The 23,721-nt window shown below is 42.7% G+C and overlaps 1 protein-coding gene across 1 annotated transcript; it reads left to right on the forward strand.

Moving 5' to 3' along the window:
- Positions 1-552: 552 nt before the first annotated feature.
- On the forward strand, positions 553-4,901 carry LOC139278266 (agouti-related protein-like). Its single transcript, XM_070896916.1, has 4 exons — positions 553-584; positions 807-986; positions 1,843-1,928; positions 4,687-4,901. Exons 2-4 carry the CDS (start codon positions 812-814, stop codon positions 4,873-4,875), a joined length of 450 nt encoding a protein of 149 aa, XP_070753017.1. The 5' UTR covers positions 553-584; positions 807-811; the 3' UTR covers positions 4,876-4,901.
- Positions 4,902-23,721: the final 18,820 nt, after the last annotated feature.

The following is a 23,721-nucleotide window of genomic DNA, read 5'->3' on the forward strand; positions in this document are numbered from 1 at the left end:
TCAGAATAACTCCACAAGACAGTGTTGTAAGCTCAAACCATTGTGACCTTGGTCTCTTTAATATAACTTCAAAGTGAAGCAGCAGCATGGTGGACTGCCTTTTATACCTGCTTGCACCAAGGTACACAGGTGACCCATAGGTCTCCCACAGGTGTGCCCTCTGGTGGCAAGTCTGATACACAGGTGAGGTTCACATACATAACAGTAATGGCGGCAAACGCCAAGAGTTTCACCTTCATTACCGTCCCAAAATCTGGGCCAATGTTTCATCCGAAAGACGGCACCTTTGACAGAGCAACGCTCCCTCAGGACTGCACTGAAGTGTCAGCCTGGATTTTTTCTCAAGTCTCTGGCCTATGGCTTGACAACCTTCTGACTCAGAGACAGAGAGCTGCCACTGAGTCAAGGCTAACATTAATAATCTAAATTAATGGACTTTAAGGAAACGCTGTGTGAGCTGGATACAAATCCCACGTCTCCCCCTTTAGTGCTGGCGTCACTGTGACGCTGGAGTGCATCCAGTGGATATAAATCGTGGGCTGAGCATAGGATCCCAAAAGCAGGCGACACTTCTCAGCAACCAAGTGAGTGGACAAAAAAGTTTGCTTTCATTTCTTAAACTATTCTTTTTTGGTAAATGGAGTTTGCTTATTCGAAGTTTCTTAAATCAAACTTTAGCAAATGCATGATATTCTTATGATAGATAAATGATCTTTATTGTACAGTGTATGGTTCACCAAAAGAAACAGACCTGTGTCTAGGGCTGGGTGTTTCTTCCAGTTGAGTGTTGTGTGTTTACGCTCCAGGGATCATGTTTAACGCCGTGTTGCTGTGCTGCTGGGCTCTGCAGAGTGTTCAGATCGTTCTCACCTCTGGTCCCACCAGAAGTGCAGAGGGTGCGCTGGATTCCAACTCCGTGAGGGAGGTAGCCACCTACATCGACCTTGCTCTTCTGAGCAGGGTCAAGGCCCTACTGTCTGCCGCAGGTGTGTATTAACAATCTCTGTCTGTCTGCACTGACTGCGTTAGTCTGGCAGCGAGGCTCTCCAAGCGAATAGATATCCGCCATTTAAACCATAATTGGAGGTGGAAATGACATTGCTTGCAGTTGCAGTGTAGCAATCGAAGGAACAGTGAATCGGTTCATGGCTCCAATGGGGGAGCGGGAAGTGAGCACGGTACTGATTCCACATAAAGCATTTGTACTTACATTAGAAATTGTTTTCAAAGAGGAGCAAATGAATCTGTAGCTCTGTGTATTTATGGCAACTCCGACCTCACCGATTGCAGGTAGGTATACTGTTAGAGCAATAGATAACTTAGCTTGGATGTCCTTAACTTTAAATTCTGGTATCCATGTTAAAAAAGACAATTTTTGTACTATATTAGCTTTAAATATATCAACTGACAACTTACCCTTAAACTGTAATTCAGCAGTTAGAGGATCTTTATGTTACTGCTCACAGTCATCTACTCTTCTGGTTTACCTTGTCAGTTGTTTTTGCTTCTGTCTCTGTCCTTTTTTTTATTGCTTTTCTCTCAGTCCTGTTTTGTGCGTCCCCTTCTGTCCGCTTCTGTCTGCACCGCCCCCCACCCCACCACCCGATATTCTGCTGGGAAGATGCTGGTGGTGCAGATCACACTGGCTCTCATTATTTTAAACTACAACTTAATTGTTCAGGTAGAGAAAAAATGATTTGTGAGACAGTCTTTATTTTTTAGTAAGATTTAGTACAATCGACCAAATTAAAGTTTCGTGTTCCATAATTTGCGTTTGCACAAACAACAACATGGGGGATTTTGATTTTACACATGATTGTAACGTTTGATTTCGTAATCCAGGTCCACTGGCAGGGCCTGCATTGGATGGAGCAGTAGATTTAGTTAAGGAGGATCATGTGTCGGAGAACATCATGCTGGATCCTGAGGTAAACACATCAACAACGCAAAACACGGCGGCCATTGCTGCATAATAAACTGGTTCCCTTTTTATTACATATAAATTTAGACTTTTCATAACAAATTGCTGTTTTTAAAATTTCATACAAACTGCTTCTTTTTATTGGAAGGGAGAGTAAGATCTTGGGAAATTCTTCCAATATCCATTTATCTCCCACAACAGGGGACACATTCTTGCGATATTTCAATCTTAAATTTCGTTAATATAAATAGTGATTTCTCTCGAAGCTGTGCCATTTTGGTTAAAAGTAAAGCAAAATTAAAACGGTGCCGCTTTCAAGCTAAACAGCTGAACATTTTCAGACTCTCACTTTATGTTAGTAAAGAGGTGGGTGTGTCTGATTAATGAGAGAACAGTTTTCTGAAGGATCATGTTGAAATATTCTATTTAATTGATTATTAATCTTTATATCAAATTTATAAATGGCAACAGTAGGAGCAGCTCCCAAACCCGTGACCTCTACCACCAGAAGGACAAGGGCAGAAGGCGCATGGGAACACCATCACCTGCAAGTTCCCCTCCAAGTTACACACCATCCTGACTTGGAAATATATCGCCGTTCCTTCATCGTCACTGGATCAAAATCCTGGAACTCTCTAACAGCACTGTGGAAGTACCTTCACCACACGGACTGCAGCAGTTCAAGAAGGTGGCTCACCACCACCTTCTCGAGGACAATTAGGAATGGGCAATAAATGCTGGCCTCGCCAGCGACACCCACATTCTGGAACGAATAAAAAAAGAGCAAGTTCATCATTGAAAGTAAACAGTCTGTCCAAACAAAGTTCTGGCAAAGGAGGCAGAGCAGCCAATGGCTGTGGTACACGTGGTAACCAATGAGCAAGTGAGGTCCTGCAGTCAGATATTCAGAAAGTAAATGCTTTTAAATACACAATACAGGATTTACAAAGGAAACCTATATAGTGGGAAATAATAAGGTATAAGGGCAAAAAGGAGTGCAGTGGTAGAGTGCATGGATAGGATGAAGACTGTTAAAAAAACACTTCTTCATTCATTTTTGGGATTTTGGGGATATGGACATTACTGGCAAAGCCAGCATTTTATTGTTGATCCCTCGCTGTCCTTGAGAAGGTGGAGGTGAGCCTTCTTCTTGAACTGCTGTAATCCGTGTGGTAAAGGTACTCTCATGGTTCTGTTAGGGAGGGAGTTCCAGGATTTTGACCCAGCGACGGTAAAGGAATGGCAATATATCTTCAAGTCGGAATGGTGTGTGGCTTGGAGAGGAACTTGGTGGTGATGATGTTCCCATGCACCTGATGCCCTTGTCCTTCTAGGTGGTGGAAGTTGCGGCTGAAGAAACTGTGACAACTTGCTGCAGTGCATCCTGTGGACAGGACGCACTGTAGCCATGGTAAGCCAGTGGTGGAGAGAGTGGATGTTTAAGCTGCTGGATGGGGTTCCTAATGGGGTGCCTAATTATGCAGGCAAGAAAAGGTAAAGATTGAAGGGAATATAAAAGCAAAATAAAAGGCTTGTACAAATACACCTGGAGTGGCAGCGCCAAGGAAATAGTAGGGCCTTTGAGAGGTCCAGTGGGCATGTGGTATCGGGCTGCCAGGAAATGGCAGCTGTCCAGAATAACTGTGTTCAGGGAAGGAGCCACTGACTCGCTCCTGGAAATGCTGATTGATTTATAGAGAAATAAGAATAATAGTAACTACTGTTCAGGAAGTGTTAGAAACAGTGAAGGCACTGAAAGAGGATTAGGCCCAGGATCCTAGCCTGGACTCAGGGGTATTTACAGAAACAGCCAATGAACTTGGTTACATTCTGATGGGGATCGTTATGAAATCATATGGAGATGTACCAAAGGACTGGTGAGAAAAAGGGCTAAAGGTTGTCCTGGAAGTTATAAGCTGGTGAGCATGACATCTGTACTGTTTATAATTTTAGACACGATCCTGAGGAAGGGTATTGAGAAACACCCGGTGAACTATAAAATAATCAGGGCAAGTCATCATGGTCTTGTAGCAGGAAGGACATGCCTGGCAAATCATTAGAATTCTTTGAGAAGGCATCAGAGCTTTTGGATAAAGGGAAGTCCACAGTGAACATTTTATCTAGACTTTTTAATAAAGTGCAGTACAGAAGGTACCTACGGTAGACAAAGCATAAAATAGGTGACATTTATTTAGTCAGTGGGGAAAAACCTATTTCATTTAGCATATAAACCACCTTTTGTCTGGGTGCCTTTTTCAAAAATAAATTGAGAAAATAGACATTATTTTTAAAAACCCAGCATTAAAAGTAACTTTTCTTTCCAATTGTTTTCTGTGAGAAAAATCATCAGAATCCTGAAACATGATATTTAAGATCCTTAAAGGTATTGGCAAGTTGAAACCTGAAAGACTATTTACTGTGATAGCACTCGGAACGAGGGAAATGAGTGGACAGATCAGATATTTAAAAAAATACTACAGAGGTGATAAATGTTTGGAATAACTGACCAGGAAGGCTGATTAACATCAGTAATTTTAAGAATGATTCAGGTGGGCATTTGGCGAAAATTCATGGATATAGGTAGTGAACTGTGTGCTCTGGTTTTGAACTCTGGGGCTGACTTGATGCACCAAAATGATCTTGTCACAGTATGTGTTTAACTATTAAATGTAATTGTTTATTAATTACTCCAATGCTGCAATATGAAGGAATGATATGTAGCTGTGCTTTCCTAATCTTCAAATGTAATCGTTTTTCCCTTGCAGGTAATATCCAATGCACTGGAGATGGACAGATCAGAGCGGTCACCCAGGAGATGTGTCCGACACTTGGAGTCCTGTTTTGGTCATACTCTGCCTTGCTGTGATCCATGTGCCATTTGTTACTGTAGGTTTTTTAATGCCATTTGTTACTGCAGGAAAATTGGCAATAGCTGTCACCAGGGCAAGAATTAGTTTTGTACTTGTGCTGTCTGCTAGAACACGTTTCTGTAAAAAAATATATGCACAAATTTATGTTGTATTGTTGTTAGCATGTAACTAGTATTTTTGCAGTTGAAATAAACTTATTGCATATATGAGAGAAAAAAACTTGTTTTTGGAGTACCGTCTAGATCTTTATTTGTGACAAGTAGATGTCACAAAATCTGAATAGACATTGTCGGACTTTGTCACCCTTTGGGGAAGTTTTAAAGCTACACCTTTTAAATGTGGTTAGGAAGTGTCACAAATTAATTAATTTTGCTACGAGAGACATCTTGCCCCTGAATTTGCGGTCGGCATGACGGCGAACTATCAGAGTACGCCATCACGCCGCCTTTGAAACTGACTGCAAGTTCATGCGCTAAATCCCGAACTTGCGATCTGTCAAGTTAATAACGCACAGAGGCTTCGCTGCGTCTTTCACCTCCTGATAGAAATCAACGTGCTGGCGAAAAGTTGCCTGCTCCTAAGTAATTATGCTGAAAATGTTTAAGTCTTGTTCAAGCAGGGACAGGAAGCCTGTTTGCACAGCATAAGGGGACTAGAGGAAAGGTTTTTTAAAATTGGGAATCGCGTTCTAACACACAACACAATTAATAGGTATCATCGATTGTATATTGTACATTGCCCTGTGGCTGTGTATCCTGCAAGAAAATGGTTTACAATTAGCAAATGCCAATTTAGAACAATCATTGTAGATGGCCATTTTTGTTTTAAGTTTTAATTTAAATCGTGAGAATGGAAGCATTTTTATTTTTAGATGTCCCGAACATGTGTCACCAAATTATATGTTTAGTGTTCTAATTACTGAGGAAATTGACCTCGATATTTTGCAGAATATCATCATAGGCAGCCCCTCGAAATCGAGGAAGACTTGCTTCCACTCTAAAAGTGAGTTCTCAGGTGACTGGACAGTCCAATACAGGAATTACAGTTTCCGACTGTAGAATATATGCCACCGAGGACAGTGACAGTCTCGCTATCAACAGTAACATAACCATATCACAGAATAATCTCGAGTCATCATTAACTCCCAGCCAGAACATGAACTCGTTTCCTATCCCAGTTCCAGAGTGAAGCATGATGATTAATGACGTTCAGTACAAATCTTTGTTGCAGAATGCGTTGCCGTATGAAACACTAGTAAATGTCAGAGCGCCACAGTACTGAGACAGGCTCTGGCAAATAAGCCAGACACTTTGTACAGCGGTGTAGTCAAATGGTGCTGGTTTAGTCCTGCCATCAGAGTCAGTTGCTAGCTGAAGCTAAGCACAGAAACACCAGCTACAGGCGGCATTAAAGCTGGCGAGACCCGAATTAATAGCTTATTGAAAAGCTCATCTAAGAATCAAGAAGTCAAATAACCGCCCACGTGATCCCAGGTTCGCATACGCACAACTCTGCAGCGTTTGAAAGGAAGTTCTCAAAGGGGGGAATTGCATGAGGAAAGTGCGGATTTACTTGCGATGTCAGCGGCGTACTACTTAGCTTCGCCGCCGACTGCAAATTCCGGCCCATTAATCTCAGACTTTGTTACATTATAGGATACCAGTGCATGGATGCTTAGCACATTGTATGAAATTCATTTCTCTGCTATTTTAATGGAGGCATTAAACCACTTTAAAAAAACAGATTAGCAGAGGAAGGAATTTCACATGAACACATTTAGTATTTGTATGATAGGTTCATAACTTCAAGTCCTCAATTTCTCACATTCTACCAATTAAGATTTTAAATATTGTTTTATCCTTAACGGAAAGTAATGACTTGATTCTGCAACACGAGTGTTCAATACTTTGTTTTTGACTGAAGGTGAGAAACAAAATACAGCGCAGTGGATGAATCTTAGTCTACAGTACAAATTTGGAGTCTGCAATAGATAATCTCATGGGTTCAGCATCACCATTCTCTCCTTAATCAGATACCACATCCCTTCTGTGACTTTTTCTGAACTTATGTTTTGTGTCTTAGGGGTGTGATAACATTGATAATTTAAGTTCAAAGCTTCATTGTTATAAGGCAGTGAAAGCTTGAAACTTTGTTCTCAAACAATAGCATAAATAAAGTAGTAGAACAGGCACACCTTGTATAGAACTGGTTTGATATTCAACGTAAGCCACGTGCCCCTGAATAATGGGGCAGATCTGGCAGATACCTCTACATTCTCGTCTTCCTACTTCTTCCGTCTCTCAGACTGGTTATATTATCCATGCACTTTCTTAATCTTGGTTGATCAATAATTGCTACTTTCCATCCATTTGCGGAGATCTGATTTCTGATTCAACACCAATAGCAAAACACACTGAAGTGAAAATAAGGGGAACAATTTTATCGGAGCCAAGGCATTTAAAGCAGTGGAAAACTACAACAAAGTGTGAAAGGCTCAGAGATGGTTGTGAAAGAAATGGAAGAAGTTAGAGGGAGATTTCCATTCCATGCACACTTCAAAGGTGGTAGAACAAGTTGGTGAGGCTGTTAAAAAAGCATATCCTTGGGTTTATAAATAGAGGCATGGAGTACAAAAGCAATGAAGTTAGGCTAAACCTTTATAAATCACTGGTTAGGCCTCAGCTGGAGTATTGCGTCCAATTCTGGGCATCACACTTTAGGAATGATGTCAAGGCTTTGGAGAGTGTGCAGAGGAGATTTACTAGGATGCTACCAGGGATGAGGGACTTCAGTTATTTGGAGAGACTAGAGAAGCTAGGATTGTTCTCTTTAGAACACAGAAGGTTAAGTGGAGAATTAAAAGAGGTGTTCAAAATTTTGAGGGGTTTTGATAGAGCACAAATGGCAGGAGGGATGGTAACCAGAGGTCATAGATTTAAGCTAATTGACAAAAGAACCAGAGAGGAGATGCGAAGAAATTTTTTACACAGTGAGTTGTTATGATCTGAAATACATTGCCTGAAAGACTGGTGGAAGCAGATTCAATAGTAACTTTCATAGAAACAAAGAAACATGGAAAATAGCTGTAGGAGTTGGCCATTCGACCCTTCAAGCCTGTACCACCATTCAATATGATCATTGCTGATCATGCAACTTTAGTACCTCATCCCTGCTTTCTCTCCCTACCCCTTGATCCCTTTAGCCATAAGGGCCACATCTGACTCCCTTTTGAATATATCTAATGAACTTTCTTAACAACTTTCTGTGGTAGAGAACTCCACAGGTTCACAATTCTCTGAGTGAAGAAGTTTCTCCTCATCTCGGTCCTAAGTGGCTTCCCCTTATCCTTAGACTGTGACCCCTGGTTCTAGACTTCCCCATCATCGGGAACATTCTTCCTGCATCTAACCTGTTCAATCCCATCAGAATTTTATATGTTTTTATGAGATCCCCTCTCATTCTTCTAAATTCTAATCGATCCAGTATTCATATGTCATTCCTGCCATCCCGGGAATCAGTCTGGTGAACTTTCGCTGCACTCCCTCAATAGCAAGAATGTCCTTCCTCAGATTAGGAGGCCAAAACTGTACACAATATTCAAGGTGTGGCCTCACCAAGGCCCTGTACAGCTGTAGTAAGACCTCCCTGCTCCTATACTCAAGTCCTCTTGCTATGAAGGCCAACATGCCATTTGCCTTCTTCACCGCATGCCAACTTTGAATGACTGATTACCATGACACCCAGGTTTCGTTGCACCTCCCCTTTTCCTAATCTGTCACCATTCAGATAATATTCCGCCTTCCTGTTTTTGCCACCAAAGTGGATAACCTCACATTTATCTACATTATACAATTCCAAAAAGGAATTGGATAAATACTTGAAAATGAAAAATTTGCAGGACTATAGAGAAAGACCAAGGGAAAGGTATTAATTGGATAGCACTTTTAAAAAGCCCGCATGCACTATCGGCCAAATAGCCTCCTGTGCTGTATGATTCTATGATTAGCATGTGAGTTATTAATGAATGGAATATCTACTTTCAGGAAATCACTGTTTTTAGAAGATAACAGTACGGTAATTTCATGTAACTTGTGATAGGCTAAGGCACCCAATTAAAAGTTAAAGTTATTCAAAGCAAGTACCCAAATGAAGTCTATTATGCTAATAAATATAAATAAATGTAAGATGATAAGTGACAGGAAGTAAAAGAATAAAATGGGGATAGAAGGAGACAGATAACCACAGGGGAATATTTCCTTACATGTAACAAAAATGTAAACTTGTTCTTTATAAACAACAACAATAACTTGTATTTATATAGCACCTTTAACATAGTAAAATGTCCCAAGGTGCTTCACAGGAGTGTTATCAGACAAAATGTGACACCGAGCCACATCAAAGAGATATTAGGACAGATGACCAAAAGCTTGGTCAAAGAGATAGATTTTAAGGAGCAACATAAAGAAGGAGAGAGGCAGATAGGTTTAGGGAGGGAATTCCAGACCTTAGGGCCTGAACAGCTGACGGCATAGCCACCAATGGTGGAGTGAAGGAAATCGAGGATGCGCAAGAGGCCAGAATCGGTGCTCAGCACACAAAGGAAATCGTTCCCCCGCACACCTCTGAACACCAGTTATTTCACTTAAACAATTCTTAAAATGCAATGCAAAATTTCCCAAACTTAAACAATGTTACTTACTCCAGATGGACAATCCTATAAAAATCACGATAGCAAAACAGTCAACAACATTTTGAAAATTATTGAATGGCTCGGGTCTACAAATATCATATTACCAACTTTGAAAGGAACTACGAGAAAGCAAATTGATTTCAGCATTCAAAGTTCCAAAGGCAATGAAAGAGGTTCAACCTCAACAAAAAAACACTCATGATGCCGGAGAATGTGACAACAAAGATTTTCATTGGATGAAAGAACATTCCACAAATCCTAAATGTCATCTTCAGGTTCAAGTGCAATGTAAATTTTAGTAGCTTATTTTGAATGTTGTATTGCTTGACAATCAAATAATATAAGGGCACCTAAATGATAATAGTGTCCTCGACCAGGCCGACATTCCCAACATTGAAGCACTGACCACACTTGATCAGCTTTGCTGGGCAGGTCACATCGTTCACATGCCAGACACGAGACTCCCAAAGCAAGTGCTCTACTCGGAACTCCTTTGCGGCAAACGAGGCAAAGCTGGGCAGAGGAAACATCACAGGGACACCCTCAAAGCCTCTCTGAAAAAGTGCAACATCCCCACTGACACCTAGGAGTCCCTGGCCAAAGATCGCCCTAAGTGGAGGAAGTGTATCCGGGAGGGCGCTGAACATCTTGAATCTCATCGCCGAGCGCATGCAGAAATCAAGCGCAGGCAGCGAAAAAAACGTGTGGCAACCCGTCCCACCCACCTTTTCCCTCAACGACTATCTATCCCACCTGTGACATGGACTGTAGCTCTCGCATTGGACTGTTCAGCCATCTAAGTGGAAGCAAGTCTTCCTCGATTCCGAGGGACTGCCTATGATAATGATGATAAGGGCACCATTATAGTACTCAACCTGTTTGAAATTGGTGCCGATTGAGAGCAATGTGGGGTTGGAAAACGGGAGTTTTATCTGTTCCATGTCATTCTCTGGCCAAAAGAACATGTTTTCCCAGAACTCCGCTCACAGGCATTTTAAACAAATTACATTTTAATGTTAGAGAGCTAACTGCTTTTTTAGTTCTAAGGTTAAAAATGGAAATTCTAGGACAAGCCACTGGAGATTTTTAAAATGTTACTTTACACAAGCTCGAGTTGTATTGCAGTGGGTGTGAAGCCTAAGCAATGCGAGACTACCTTGTGTTGTCCAAGTGGCCACATGATGTGAAGCATTCTGAGTGTGCAGCAATGCCTGTGGAGATATGCTATGGGATGCACTAGAGACCATTAAATCTTTGTGGTGTGAGCTCCTCTCCAGGAGGAGGTCTCACACTAGTTTGAGTTTGCATCAAGTGCAATATAGCTCCAGCCTAACTATACTTGGGGTGACATCACACTTGAATCACGGCTTTTTTCAAAGCAAAACTCTAACCACTTGGCATTGGTGCAAGCTGTAGTATAACTGACCTATTATTTCCTGACCTTAATATGGTTAAAGGAACCTTGTAACTTCTGTAATTTGGTCAATGTGATGGTTTGGTTATGTCGCAATGCAGGAAAAGACCAAAATGCCTTCAGTGACTAACACTAGATTGTGTCTGGATATCTTGAAAACACATTTAATACCCGGACTAAAACTATAACAAAATTATGAATGTGTTGACATTTCTCAACATTATTACTGCATGAGTAGTAGAGGGAATGGATCTATCAGTGAACCCAAATCACATGTCTATGTGTTTTTGTTGAATCATTGGCTGTGAAAATCCATCATGCTTCAGATCCTTTCATAGGAACATAGGCCCAGCAACAGGCCTTTCGGCCCATCGAGCCTGCTCTGTCATTTTGTTAGCCACAGCAGCTCTTTATCTTATAATCTCATTTCCCCGCCCTTTCTCCATATAATGTAATACTCTCACTTCCCAAGTAAGTATTTATAGGGCTGATTTTAACTTTCAGTGGTGGCAGAAGATGGGTGGGAGCTGCTCAGGCACCCATTGTACACCCCGTCCAATTTTCATTTCCCGTGGCCTGGCCAAAATTTAGCAATATTTATCCCTCAACCACCGTCATTAAAAACAGATTATCTGATCAATTATCACACTGCTGTTTGTGGTACCGTGCTGTATGCAAATTGCCTGCCGTATTTGCCTACATTACAAGAGCACACTCACCTCGGAGTCAGAAGGTCATGGGTTCAAGTCCCACTCCAGAGACGTGAGCACATAAATCCAGACTGACACTCCAATGCAGTGCTGAGGAAGTGCTGCACTGTCGGAGGTGCCGTCTTTTGGATGAGATGTTAAATCGAGGCCCCATCTGCTCTCAGGTGGATGTAAAAGACCCTGTGAATTTGAAGAAGAGCCGGCGAGTTATCCCTGGTGTCCTGGCCAATATTTATCCCTCAATCAACATAACACAAACAGACTATCTGGTCATTATCATATTGTTGTTTGTGGGAGCTTGCTGTGCGCAAATTGGCTGCCGCGTTTCCCACATTACAACAGTGACTACACTCCAAAAGTATTTAATTGGTTGTAAAGCGCTTTGAGATGCCCAGTGGGCACAAAAGGTGCTATATAAATGTAAGTCTTTCTTTCTTTAACAGTGACTGCACTTCACAAAAGTACTTCATTGGCTGTAAAATGCTTTGGGACGTCATGAAAGGCGCTATACAAATGCAAGTTCATTCTTAATTGTTGCACTTTGCGTTCTTTTCCAAGGTCGGAGCTGAGACATGTTATCCAAGCAAAGTGAGGAGAGCTTTGCTTTCCATCTAATTATGCTAAACTTAAACAGGGACGACTGGTTACTGACATTGGCTGCCAGAATTAGGAAGTGTTCCAATCCCCAACATCCTTCGCTTTGATTAGCATAAACTTCACTAAATGTTGTCTCTGCCCAAATGTGTGGTATTTACTTAAAACCACCACCAGATGGCACTCTAAAACAATGCAATATAAATTGCTCAGATCACTTTTTCTCAGTTCCATTAAAGCCACTATGATGCACTTTGGAATTGAATTACCTTCAACTTTTTTCTTTGCTAATTTTTTTAGATCATTTATACATTTTATACAATCCTGTGCGTTCTTTGAGGCTGAAATCCCCTTGTTCTGTGTCTCCCGTTAACCCCGCTCCCCTTACCGGCCGCTCCCTACGCGGGGTTGGGGCCACAATCATGCAGCCCGGCACTCCATTTCAGTACCGGGCTGTGGCCAAGCAACCCTTAGCCCTGGTGGTCCAGTGGAGGCCTTCAAAGGGCCTGCAGAGTTCACAGCGTCCCTCTCCTTTAACGGAAGGGGAGGAGTTTTGAAAAGCATCAGGCTTCGGTCTTCCTAATATTTAGCTGGAGGAAATTTCTGCTCATCCAGTATTGGATGTTGGCAAGCTGTAGCAGGCACATCAGATCTCAAGCCCTTGGAATTCCTGGCAGAACCTACCCTGGACGTAGTGGCCCGCCATTCTAAAGCCCTCATCAGAGAGTGGCATACTGAAGTACCATCTGCCTCTGCTCCAAGCTATAAAACTCCTCCTCCTCCTCCATTGGCTCCCTAATGGCAAGGGGAAATCCTGAAAGGAATGCCCATGTTAACCATGGGGTGTTGCTGCCTATGTCAAGCGAACTATCTTCAATGGTAGGGGAGCAAAATCTCAATTCTAAACAAAGAAAAGACAACTATTTAAAGATTCATGTAAACAATAAGTCTACAAAAGTGCAATGAAGTGTGCTTTGATCCAGCTTTTAAAGGCGCACAGCATTAGCAATGGAGCAAAGTTTCTGAGTTCCTGGGGTTACAAGCATTCATGTCCCCAAATGCAGAGTGTAATAGGTGCAACCCCATCTGAAACCCTCGGGCTGAAACAAAATAGGCGTAAGATCACTGTCGCCATTTTTGTTAACCTCCTCTGCACCCGGCACGCAGCCGAGCCATGGCCACACAGGAGCAGATTTCCAGCCCCATGGTCTGTCTATAAGTTTGACATTGGTGTTGGCACGGCAGATTTAGGATGGAATTTTTTATTTTATGGACAATTCTAATCCAGGAAGTGACAGCTTTACCACCTCCCCCTCCATTTGCAATTCATTAGCAGTTAGTTTAGATTAGCAGACATAAAGTGGCCCTTTGAGCTGGTATATTCGAATAATCCCATCTAAATTCTGTTTATTATGGTTGCTATCATACAACCCTTTTTCTGCATGGAGGTGAATATGTGACATAAATGAAACTTGGACGGGTCTGTATAAAATATGTTTAATGAACAATGAAAGGAATTGGGCTATTCCAAACTGAGTAAGAGAGCACGTAATGTTCCTAACTTCTATTTATTTAAAATGTTGTGCAAGAAAAACATCGAGTCATTTACAAAAGACAAGGCCACACTTATCAATCTGTCTACAGAGTTGTTTGAGAACTTACCATATGTGCGGGATGTCTACTGTTGTTAATAAACCAATGGTTAATACATTTCATTGCCTTCCAAAAGGAGCAAGATTCTATCCTCTTTATACTGCTTCTCATCTAATTGATGTCTTCATTCATTTTTTAAACCACTTAAAGAAACCCTATTCTGTTATTTCCATTATATAAAAGCTGGTACACAGTAGTAGATACAGAAAGCTGAGAGTTTGGCAATGTAATTCCTTGGAGGTTTTCCTGGTTGCCTGTTTGACTTAAGTGGAAGAGTGGCCGAATCCCTGGGGATACTGAGTTAACAGCCATTTATACCGTTTCCTTGGTGATTCCGCCAGTCTCCTGCTGAGGTTCTGGCTGGAGACAGGAACCACCTCCATGGAATTTCAGGGCCAAAGTGCTCACAGGTATAAATGCCATGCTGAGTTAGTGGATCCCGGTTGGGACAGTGGTAGAACACTCAGTGTCCCTGGACTAAGGGAGGGGACATAAAAAGTTTAACCAGAGTTTCTATCCAGTGACTCTTGCGAGAAAGGGTGCAAGTGTGAATGTTGGATGAGGACACAGGGCTAGTTTCCTTGTTTTTTTGCATGCTTAACGCCCACTTAATGTCCATTTTACTGCTGAAATGACATATAACACCCATATATCGCCCATTTAGGCACAAAATGGAAACTGTCGGGCATTTTTCGGAAACTTATCACCAAGCGTTACTTTCCCCATGTGCATAACGCCGGGAAGAAATAATACCGTCCTCCCACTTTTTTGGGGCAGAATCATCAGAATGGGCGAAATCAATGCCTGTAATATCACCCAGCATTACATTCCGCACAGGATTAACGCCGAGATTCAATAATACCGCCCGCTTTTTTTTTGTCGTAAAGATCACATTTGGCGAAACTAACGCCCAGGAGATCACCCACCGTCACTTTCACCACCTCGCACACATCTCGCCCACAATATCACTCGCCCAAAAACCCACCCAGAAAAAGTGCAGTGTGGGCGCCATTTTTAAAATCGCTGTTCGCTTCATTCAAAAGGCTGCTTCAACTTTGGAGGAGTTTGCATTGACTCTGGAGTTCTTCTCAGGTGAAGTGAACTGTATGAAGTGACATATTTTCAGACTCTGGACTATTGGGGGTTTACTCTAGGTGTAGTTTGGTGAGGAAATTATTGCTTCTGATCAATCGCTATTATTCTTTCATTGCAATGGGGCCAGCCATTTCTCAGCCTGCATTGATTAATACGCAGATGCTGCAGAGTGCAAATGGCTCAATGTGTGATGCACATCATTATGTCCCCAATTTAAGATATACAAGAATGAGGAGGAGTGTCATAGAAACATAGAAACATAGAAAATAGGTTCATGAGTAGGCCTTTCGGCCCTTCGAGCCTGCACCACCATTCAATATGATCATGGCTGATCATGCAACTTCAGTACCCCATTCCTGCTTTATCTCCAAACCCCTTGATCCATTTAGCCGTAAGGGCCACATCTAACTCCCTTTTCAATATATCTAACAAACTGGCTTCAACAACTTTCTGTGGTAGAGAATTCCACAGGTTCACAATTCTCTGATTGAAGAAGTTTCTCCTCATCTCGGTCCTAAATGGCTTACCCCTTATCCTTAGACTGCGTCCCCTGGTTCTGGACTTCCCCAACATCGGGAACATTCTTCCTGAATCTAACCTGTCCAATCCCGTCAGAATTTTATATGTTTCTATGAGATCCCCTTTCATTCTTCCAAATTCCAATGAATATAAGCCTAGTCAATCCAGTCTTTCTTCATATGTCAGTCCTGCCATCCCGGGAATCAGTCTGGTGAACCTTCGCTGCACTCCCTCAATAGCAAGAATGTCCTTCCTCAGATTAGGAGACCAACACTGTACACAATATTCAAGGTGTGGCTTCACCAAGGCCCTATACAACTGCAGTAAGACCTCCCTGCTCCTATACTCAAATCCTCTTGCTATGAAGGTCAACATGCCATTTGCCTTCTTCACCACCTGCACGCCAACTTTCAATGACTGATGTACCATGACACCTAGGTCTCGTTGCACCTCCCTTTTTCCTAATCTGTCACCATTCATATAATATTCTGCCTTCCTGTTTTTGCCACCAAAGTGGATAACCTCACATTTATCTACATTATACTGCATCTGCCATGCATTTGCCCACTCACCTAATCTGTCCAAGACACCCTGCAGCCTCTTAGCATCCTCCTCACAGCTCACACTGACACCCAGCTTAGTGTCATCTGCAAACTTAGAGATATTACATTCAATTTCTTTGTCTAAATCATTAATGTATACTGTAAATAGCTGGGGTCCCAGCACTGAACCTTGCGGTACCCCACTAGTCACTGCCTGTCATTCTGAAAAGGACCCGTTTATTCCTACTCTTTGCTTCCTGTCTGCCAACCAGTTCTCTATCCACGTTAATACATTACCCCTAATACCATGTGCTTTAATTTTGCACACTAATCTCTTGTGTGGGACATTGTCAAAAGCCAAATACACCATATCCACTGTTTGTTTCTCCCTTGTCCATTCTATTAGTTACAGCCTCAAAAAATTCTAGAAGACTTGTCAAGCATGATTTCCCTTTCATAAATTCATGCTGACTTGGACCGATCCTGTCACTGCTTTCCAAATGTGCTGCTATTACATCTTTAATAATTGATTCCAACATTTTCCCCACTACCGACGTCAGGCTAACCGGTCTATAATTCTCGGTGCCAACAATGTTCTTGGTGCTTAGTGCTTTTGCTCCTGGTGAATCTCCCTCATGTCTCCCACAACAGCCAGACAAGCACACACCACACCCACACAAGCCCAAAAATGTAAAATCTAGCCCATGATCTCATGTTCAGCTGTGAAAAAAATATATACAGAGAGAGAAAAGGTAAGATATAACACCTTTTATGCCCCTCTTGAAAAACACGCATTAACAACTATTCTGTTTTCTGTACTTTAACCAATTTCCTACCTTGCTCTCATGCTCCCTTATATTTTGTGCACCTCAATTTTGTTCACAAGCCTCCTGTGTGACACCTTACCAGATGCCATTCCAGGATTGTACTTGTGAAAGATACATCCTCATTCACCCTCGTGTCTCCAGAGGAACATGTTGTACACAATATAAGTTTCAAATGAAGTTCTGAAGGGTTTTTTTTGTTCCTCGTAGATCCCAATTTCTATTAGTTAAAAATGTTTACAAAAGAAATAAAGCCATGCGAGAAATTGCACCCAAAATGCACTTTAATTGTGATGGTTAGGTTACAGTTTAAGTTTCTGCTAAAAGTCATTTGCATAATCACAAACATAAAATCTCCCATAAACCAGCGCAATCGGGCAGCTTAATAGAATGTAATCATTTATGTTATTTTCTTTCCCATTAAAAAGTATTCCTTGATGTATTTAAGAGCGGTAACCTGGTGCAGTTTTATTAATACAGCTGAAAATGGGTTTATCAGCAAAAATATGCATTTTTAATATCTATCCTCCACCTATGAGTAACCTCATTTAAAATCACTGAAAGTGATCTAAAAAATACTAGACTGACACATTTAATAGTTTCATTGGTTTACAGTTCAAACTAGTCAGTTTTTGATTTTAAAAAATGTTTAAGGCGTGCCTACTAGTGTCTGTGCGTCTAAGAAAATGAGCACAATTTGAGAGCCTTTCTGAACCAGTGCAATTGGCAGAATCTCGCGTCTTGGACGTGGGGGTTGGCCTTTTCTGGGCGGGGCTTGCTTCGGGCGAATTGAATCTGGAGCCAGCATAAAAGATTGGGGAAAGCACGATTGTAAGTGGTTCTGGGCGTAACGCACTTATGTCTAAAATTCCCCAATCATTTGCGCTGGGTCGGCCAATTCCACCCCGATTGCACTGATACTATTCGCAGAAACAAGTGGAAACTCCACCCCAAGGTCTTATTTATCAAGTTTCCTATCAAATGTATGGTGAAAGATTCTTTGTACAGCTGTTTATGAACGTGTCGTGTGTGGAAAATCTATTATTATATCATTAATGAACTGACGTATATCGCATATAATTCCTTTTCAATTATAACAGACACAGGATTTTACTTATCTGTGATTATACCGCACATTCTCTATTTTACTGATCTTTTTTGAGTTCTTAGGTGCAAAAAACAGATGCTCTAAATTATATACTGGAATTACTTCTAAAAGACGAGTATGCAGTAGCAAATATAATAAAGATTGAAATAATTGAAATGAAATATTATAGGTACTGATATCATTCCAATCTATTGAGGTATTTAATTTGCCTGGCACTAGTTTAATTTATTGATTCTGGAAATAAATAGAATCATAAATACCGGCCATCTCTCTTCATAGTTGTTTTTCGTTTTTGCGATTGTTCTTTAATTAATGTCTCACGCTATCGTGTGATAATTAATATTGCTGAAATATCGAACTAGGTAACTGTACAACAGTTCCTCTAATACAAGCCATTATAGCTTTTATTTTGTCTGAAACAAGACCAGACATCACGTGGTCCTTGGTGAGTTTAACAGAAATCCCTTAAATAAACCAATTCAGATTAAGGCCATTGCCATGAGCTGCACAGAGTATTAACGTATTATTCTCAAAGAGATCTTCAATTGGGATTTAGTTAAAATTCTAAAATCTGGACAAATTGGGTCAGAAACACATTGTGGACTCCGGTTAGCTGTGATTTGGGTTTACTGTCGTATACACTAATGATTTGATGGAATTTACCAGGATAATTTCTTACTCTGCAGTCTGTAGAATAGTTCAGTTACCAGCAGTGTAATGATCGTTTCACATTGTATCATGGAAGATGGTTTCAACTGCAGTCTCAGAGGAGAATGTCAAATGCACAAAGTGTACAGCATTTACATCCTCTACATTACCAGCCCTTGGTGTCTGGGACCTTTCTCTTTCAGTTATAGGTCTTCACTCATCCTGGATGGAACTGGCAGTCAATGAACATTCGGCATTACCCGGCTGAAATGTTCATCTCCTGCTGCACTCATCAATCACGTGCCACCCATTTGCTTGCCTGGCACAACCAATGATGTCCCAGAGTCCATGAAGGTTATGGCAAGACCCCCTATAAAGGTTTGACACTTTAAAAGAAAGACTTTCATTTGCATAGCACCTTTCACAACCTCAGGACGTCCCAAAGCACTTTACAACCAATGAAGTACGTTTGAAGTACAGTCACTGTTGTAATGAAGGAAACGTGGCACTCGGGAACCACGTCTGTCAACCTGAGGTGGGAGTTGAGTGTCCATTGATCCAGCTGATTAGTTGACAGCATGAAATGTACTATAAAACCTCACACCTCACAGCTGATCACTTTCCTCAGCCAGAAGCTGTTGCTAACTGCAATCCCAGCACAGATTTCGCTTTCCAGAGGATGCAAGTGTTTCCAGCAAAGTTGCCATCCAGTCTCACCTCATTGGTAGAACCTATCACACCATTGACAGATTGCTTGGCCTGCCATCTATTCCATCAGCATGGATGCTGTTTATACTGTCTCACCTTGGTCCTCAGAATAGGACCACAATGAGTCCAACACCAGCACCACCAGGCACACCAGCAGCACCAATACAGGGTAAACAACAACCATCCTCAATGACCTGATGCTCCACAGGACAGAGGGCACCAGCACAGGGCTGCACTTTGATGGAGACAATATCCCTAACACAGGGTATTCAGGCAGAGGATGAGCTTCCTCAACATGACTGAGCAGCAGTGCCAGAGGAGGCTCAGGCGATCGTGCCAGTTCATCGCAGACATTTGCAACTTGCTGGAGCAAGACCTGCAGCCCAAGGGACCGGGTGGACATGCCTTGCCGGTGGCTATCAAAGTCACTAGCACCCTCAACTTCTTCATCTCAGGCTCCTTCCAGGGATCTGCAGCAGGCATTTGCATCATCTCGTAGTCGACCGCCCACAGATGCATTACACAGGTCACCGATGGCCTGTTTAATAAGTCAGCCAATTATATCAACTTTGCCACTGATGAAGCCGGTGTTACTGAGCAGGTGCTCAGTTTTGCTGTTCTGGCTGGCTTCCCACGGGTGCAGGGTGTCATCGACTGTACAAATGTGGCCATCAGGGACCGCATCATCACCCAGGAGTCTTTGTCAACCACAAGGGCTTCCACTCCTTCAATGTGCAGCTGGTCTGTAACCATAAGATGATCATCATGCATGTGTGTGCCAAATTCCCTGGCAGCTGCCATAACTCTTTCGTCCTTCGCCAGTTCACCCTCCTTCAGCCCTTTGCTCCTCCAAACAGACTTTTCGGCTGGCTGCTTGGAGACAAGGGCTATTCACTGAAGACATGGCTCATGACACCCTTGAGGAGGCTAAGTACTGAGGCCCAGGAGAGATATAATGAAAGCCACATTTCGGCCAGATGTGTCATAGAGCAGACAATAGGCATGCTCAAAATGCACTTTAGATGCATTGATAGATCTGGAGGAGCCCTTCGGTACACACCAGCCAGGGTCCCCAAAATCGTCATGGTCTGCTGTGTCCTGAACAACATAGCACGGCAGCAAGGATTAGCACTGCATTAGGAGCAAGGCACACAGCCTCTTCAGAGGATAGGAGGAGCAGGAGGAGGAGCATCATCTGGAAGATGAGGAGGAGGAGCTGGAGGAACCTGCGGTCCAGATTCCACCAGCACCCGAGCACATTGCTGCTAAGAGGCCAGCGATAGGCTCACCATGGCCAGATTAAGTTAACTTTACGCTGTACACCCATATAGCTGCCACGTGCAGTGCCAGGTTGGCATCACCCCACAGCAACACCATAAAGGAACCCTACAATGACCAAGCCATTCTTTTCACACTGACCATCATTGCTGGTAGTTCCGTTATGTCTCATCATTCACTACAACTCACTAAGCCACTTCCAAAGGTGTACACAAATTTGTCCAAGATCGGAAAGTGGTAAAAATAAAGATTTTTATGTTTGACAGCACATTAATGGACATTTTACATAAACATTGAATAAAATACCCAAGTGGCTACCGCTGTGGATCTACTTGTGTGTCATCTTTCTCTTCTGCGTGCTTCTACAATGTGCTATCCCTGCGGCTTCAGCAGAGGTAGAGACAGCCTGTTAACTTCCCTGCTGCGACTACTTAGACACTCTTGGCGGATGTCCTCACGGTTCTGGAGCCTGTGAGGACCCCGCCAAAGTCTGCTCCTCCTGCGTCTGTGCAGGGACAGACTCGACCATCGCGATCCGTGGAGGTACCTGGAGCTCTGACTGAGTGAGTGGCAATGGGGAAGAAGTGTGAGTTCTTTGAAAGGAGTCCACATTTCCATGTCCCCTCTCACCATCATCCCTTTCATCGGCCACCCACGCTTCGCTGCTGGCAGGGAGCTGGAGAGCGTCTTGCTGCACATCAGTGGGGCCATGAGGAACCAAGTCTACGCTGATATCCCTCTCAGAGATGAGGTCTATGAGCCTCTGCCATGTATTCTCCATAGATACCATGTGCTCCTGTAAGTGGCGCATTATGAAGAATGGGTACAGATACCCTTATGCACCTGATGGCCATTCAATGGCTGCTGACATCAAACCCCATATGAGTGACTGACGTATGCCATGTATGATATGTAATTTTATCACCAGATTGCTGAGAGGTCCCCTCTCTCTGTCTCCCACCTGCAGCTGCTCGGCCACTACAGCTACTTCTAAGGCTGCCTCCTCTGCTGTTGTAAGGGTGGCAAATGATGGAGGGCCACCTCTGGTTCTCTCCCTGACCCTCATTGTGGGCTCTCTTTTCCTGCAAGGAGGGAAAGAAGCGAAGGTTGAGTGAGAGTGTTGGAATGAGTGTAAGGAATGGATGGGTTACATCTTTAGAGGGTGACTACGATGGAGTGGGGTGCCAAAGCCAAATGGCTTCCTTGGGTGTTGTTAGTTGGTACGATTGCATTAGGATGAGGGTAAGTGTGAGGAGTGTTTAGTTAGATGGGGATGTGATAATGTAGATAGAGAGTGAGGGATGGGTGGACGTGCAAGGTACGTTGGTGTGAGTAAGGATGTACAGGAGTAGGGTTGGGAAGGCAGAGTATGAGAAAGTGAAGAGAGGCACAGCAGGATGAGGTTGCGTGTGGTTTTGTACTCACCTTTCCTGATCTAATCAGATCATTGAAGTGTTTCCGGCACTGCACCCAGGTTCTCCTGAATACATCACTGCTGTTGACCTCCTCTTCAATTTGGAGCCAGGCTCTTTTGTCTCCTGGGAGGTCTCTTCTGCCCATTGCATGCTCTGATCCCTCCACAACCATATGGAGGGAGTCATTGGAGAACCTGGGTGCAGCCCTCTGTCTCTTTGCAAATATCTGTGGAACTGTTTGCAGCAGTCGATTTGCCTGCACAATCCTAGATGAACCGTCAAATGCAATGTGGCCGTGGCTCCGTTAAATATACCGGCTGAAAACGCGTCATGGATGACATCCTCAGACTTGCACTATTTAATGGGGCTGGGTAACATGCAGGGCAGCTTTAATAGGCCCCATTAGCGCAAAGTTGATTTCTGGAGTGGGATGGAAGCAGCACCTGAGTCGCGACCCCCCCACACCGAGCACCCGCACCCGACCCACCCAGGTACAGAAAACTCCAGCCACAGTGTTTGGGTGCTACCAAGATTGTGTTGTAAAAACCTGCAGTTGTAGGAAGAGGGGAAGACTGAAAGAGATGAGGAATTCCACGGTTTTGAGGTTCTGGGAAACAATAGTTGAAAATTTCAATGTTGGTGGGGGTGTAAAACGAATGATACCAGATCTGTTACTTGTTATACACCCCACCCATTACTTAAAATAAAGCATGTTTGCAAATATTTCTCATTTTTTTCCCAGCAATTATTTTTTTGTGACGCACTAGATGAATTTGAATATCCATTAAAATGGGAGATATAGGGCGAGGTTTAAAAAAACTGTGAGTAATTGTGTTTGTATTCCATGGATGACCAAAGGGATGCGATTAGTACTCTGACTTACTTCGCTGGGTTGAACTGAATTTGATCCAGCGGGCGACAAAAAAATTGCCAAGCAATAGTTCTTTAAAGAATGCTCAGCACATGAGTTCAGAGCGAATTCCCACTTCCCTCCTCCAACCCTCCTCTTGCTGCTCCCACCAAAGGAAAGGCAGGAGAGAGTGAAACTCTCAGTAACCAGTGGAACATGATTTGAGATCTGTTGAAGGTATAGGGAGGAGTGGTGAGTGGTGAAGGTACTTAGAAGAAAGTGTTATCAATAAGACAATGTGGAAGACTTTGGCAAGGCTGTATTGTAGTGTGGCCTATGATCTGTCTGGACATTTGAATCCCAGTGGTGTGTTTCATGCTGACTGTCACAGGCACATGCACCTCATTATGCCTGCACTTGGTAGGTGTATGTGGCTTCTGCAGAGGTGTCACGAGCTAGGGCTGCAGAAGACTGCCTTGGTCTCTTAGAAGCTAGCCTTGCATTTTTCTTAGTGGATCAACTAATGGGGGCACAGTGAATAGACTTAAAATAAAGACAGCATTACTGTTGCCCAGGAAGCAACCATTGACCTGCATCATCCTGTGCAGATGCTCACGGACTAGCTGTGCGTTGATGAAGTGTTCGGCCCCGTGGTTCATGAATGGACAGTTATTGTGTACAGGAGTGCGTAAGGCTGCAGGTACGCAATCAATGATACTCTGCATGTGGGGAAATACAAATGTGGTAGACGTTTGACAATTTATATATTTTTTTCAGATTTTCAATAACCTTGTACTCTTCATATTCCATTTGTTTACTTTGGAAAGGAATAAGCAGCATGTGCACTTGTTAATTTGCTTTAATGGCATTTTTTAATCTTTT

Source organism: Pristiophorus japonicus, chromosome 13 (genome assembly GCF_044704955.1).
Source record: "Pristiophorus japonicus isolate sPriJap1 chromosome 13, sPriJap1.hap1, whole genome shotgun sequence".
Classification (NCBI taxonomy): Eukaryota; Metazoa; Chordata; class Chondrichthyes; family Pristiophoridae; genus Pristiophorus; species Pristiophorus japonicus.

Coding starts and splice junctions, on each gene's coding strand:
- LOC139278266 (XM_070896916.1), top strand. CDS start 812: ATGTTTAACGCCGTGTTGCTGTGCTGCTGGGCTCTGCAGAGTGTTCAG. Junction 987..1,842: donor GGCCCTACTGTCTGCCGCAG/GTGTGTATTAAC, acceptor TTCGTAATCCAG/GTCCACTGGCAGGGCCTGCA. Junction 1,929..4,686: donor ACATCATGCTGGATCCTGAG/GTAAACACATCA, acceptor TTTCCCTTGCAG/GTAATATCCAATGCACTGGA.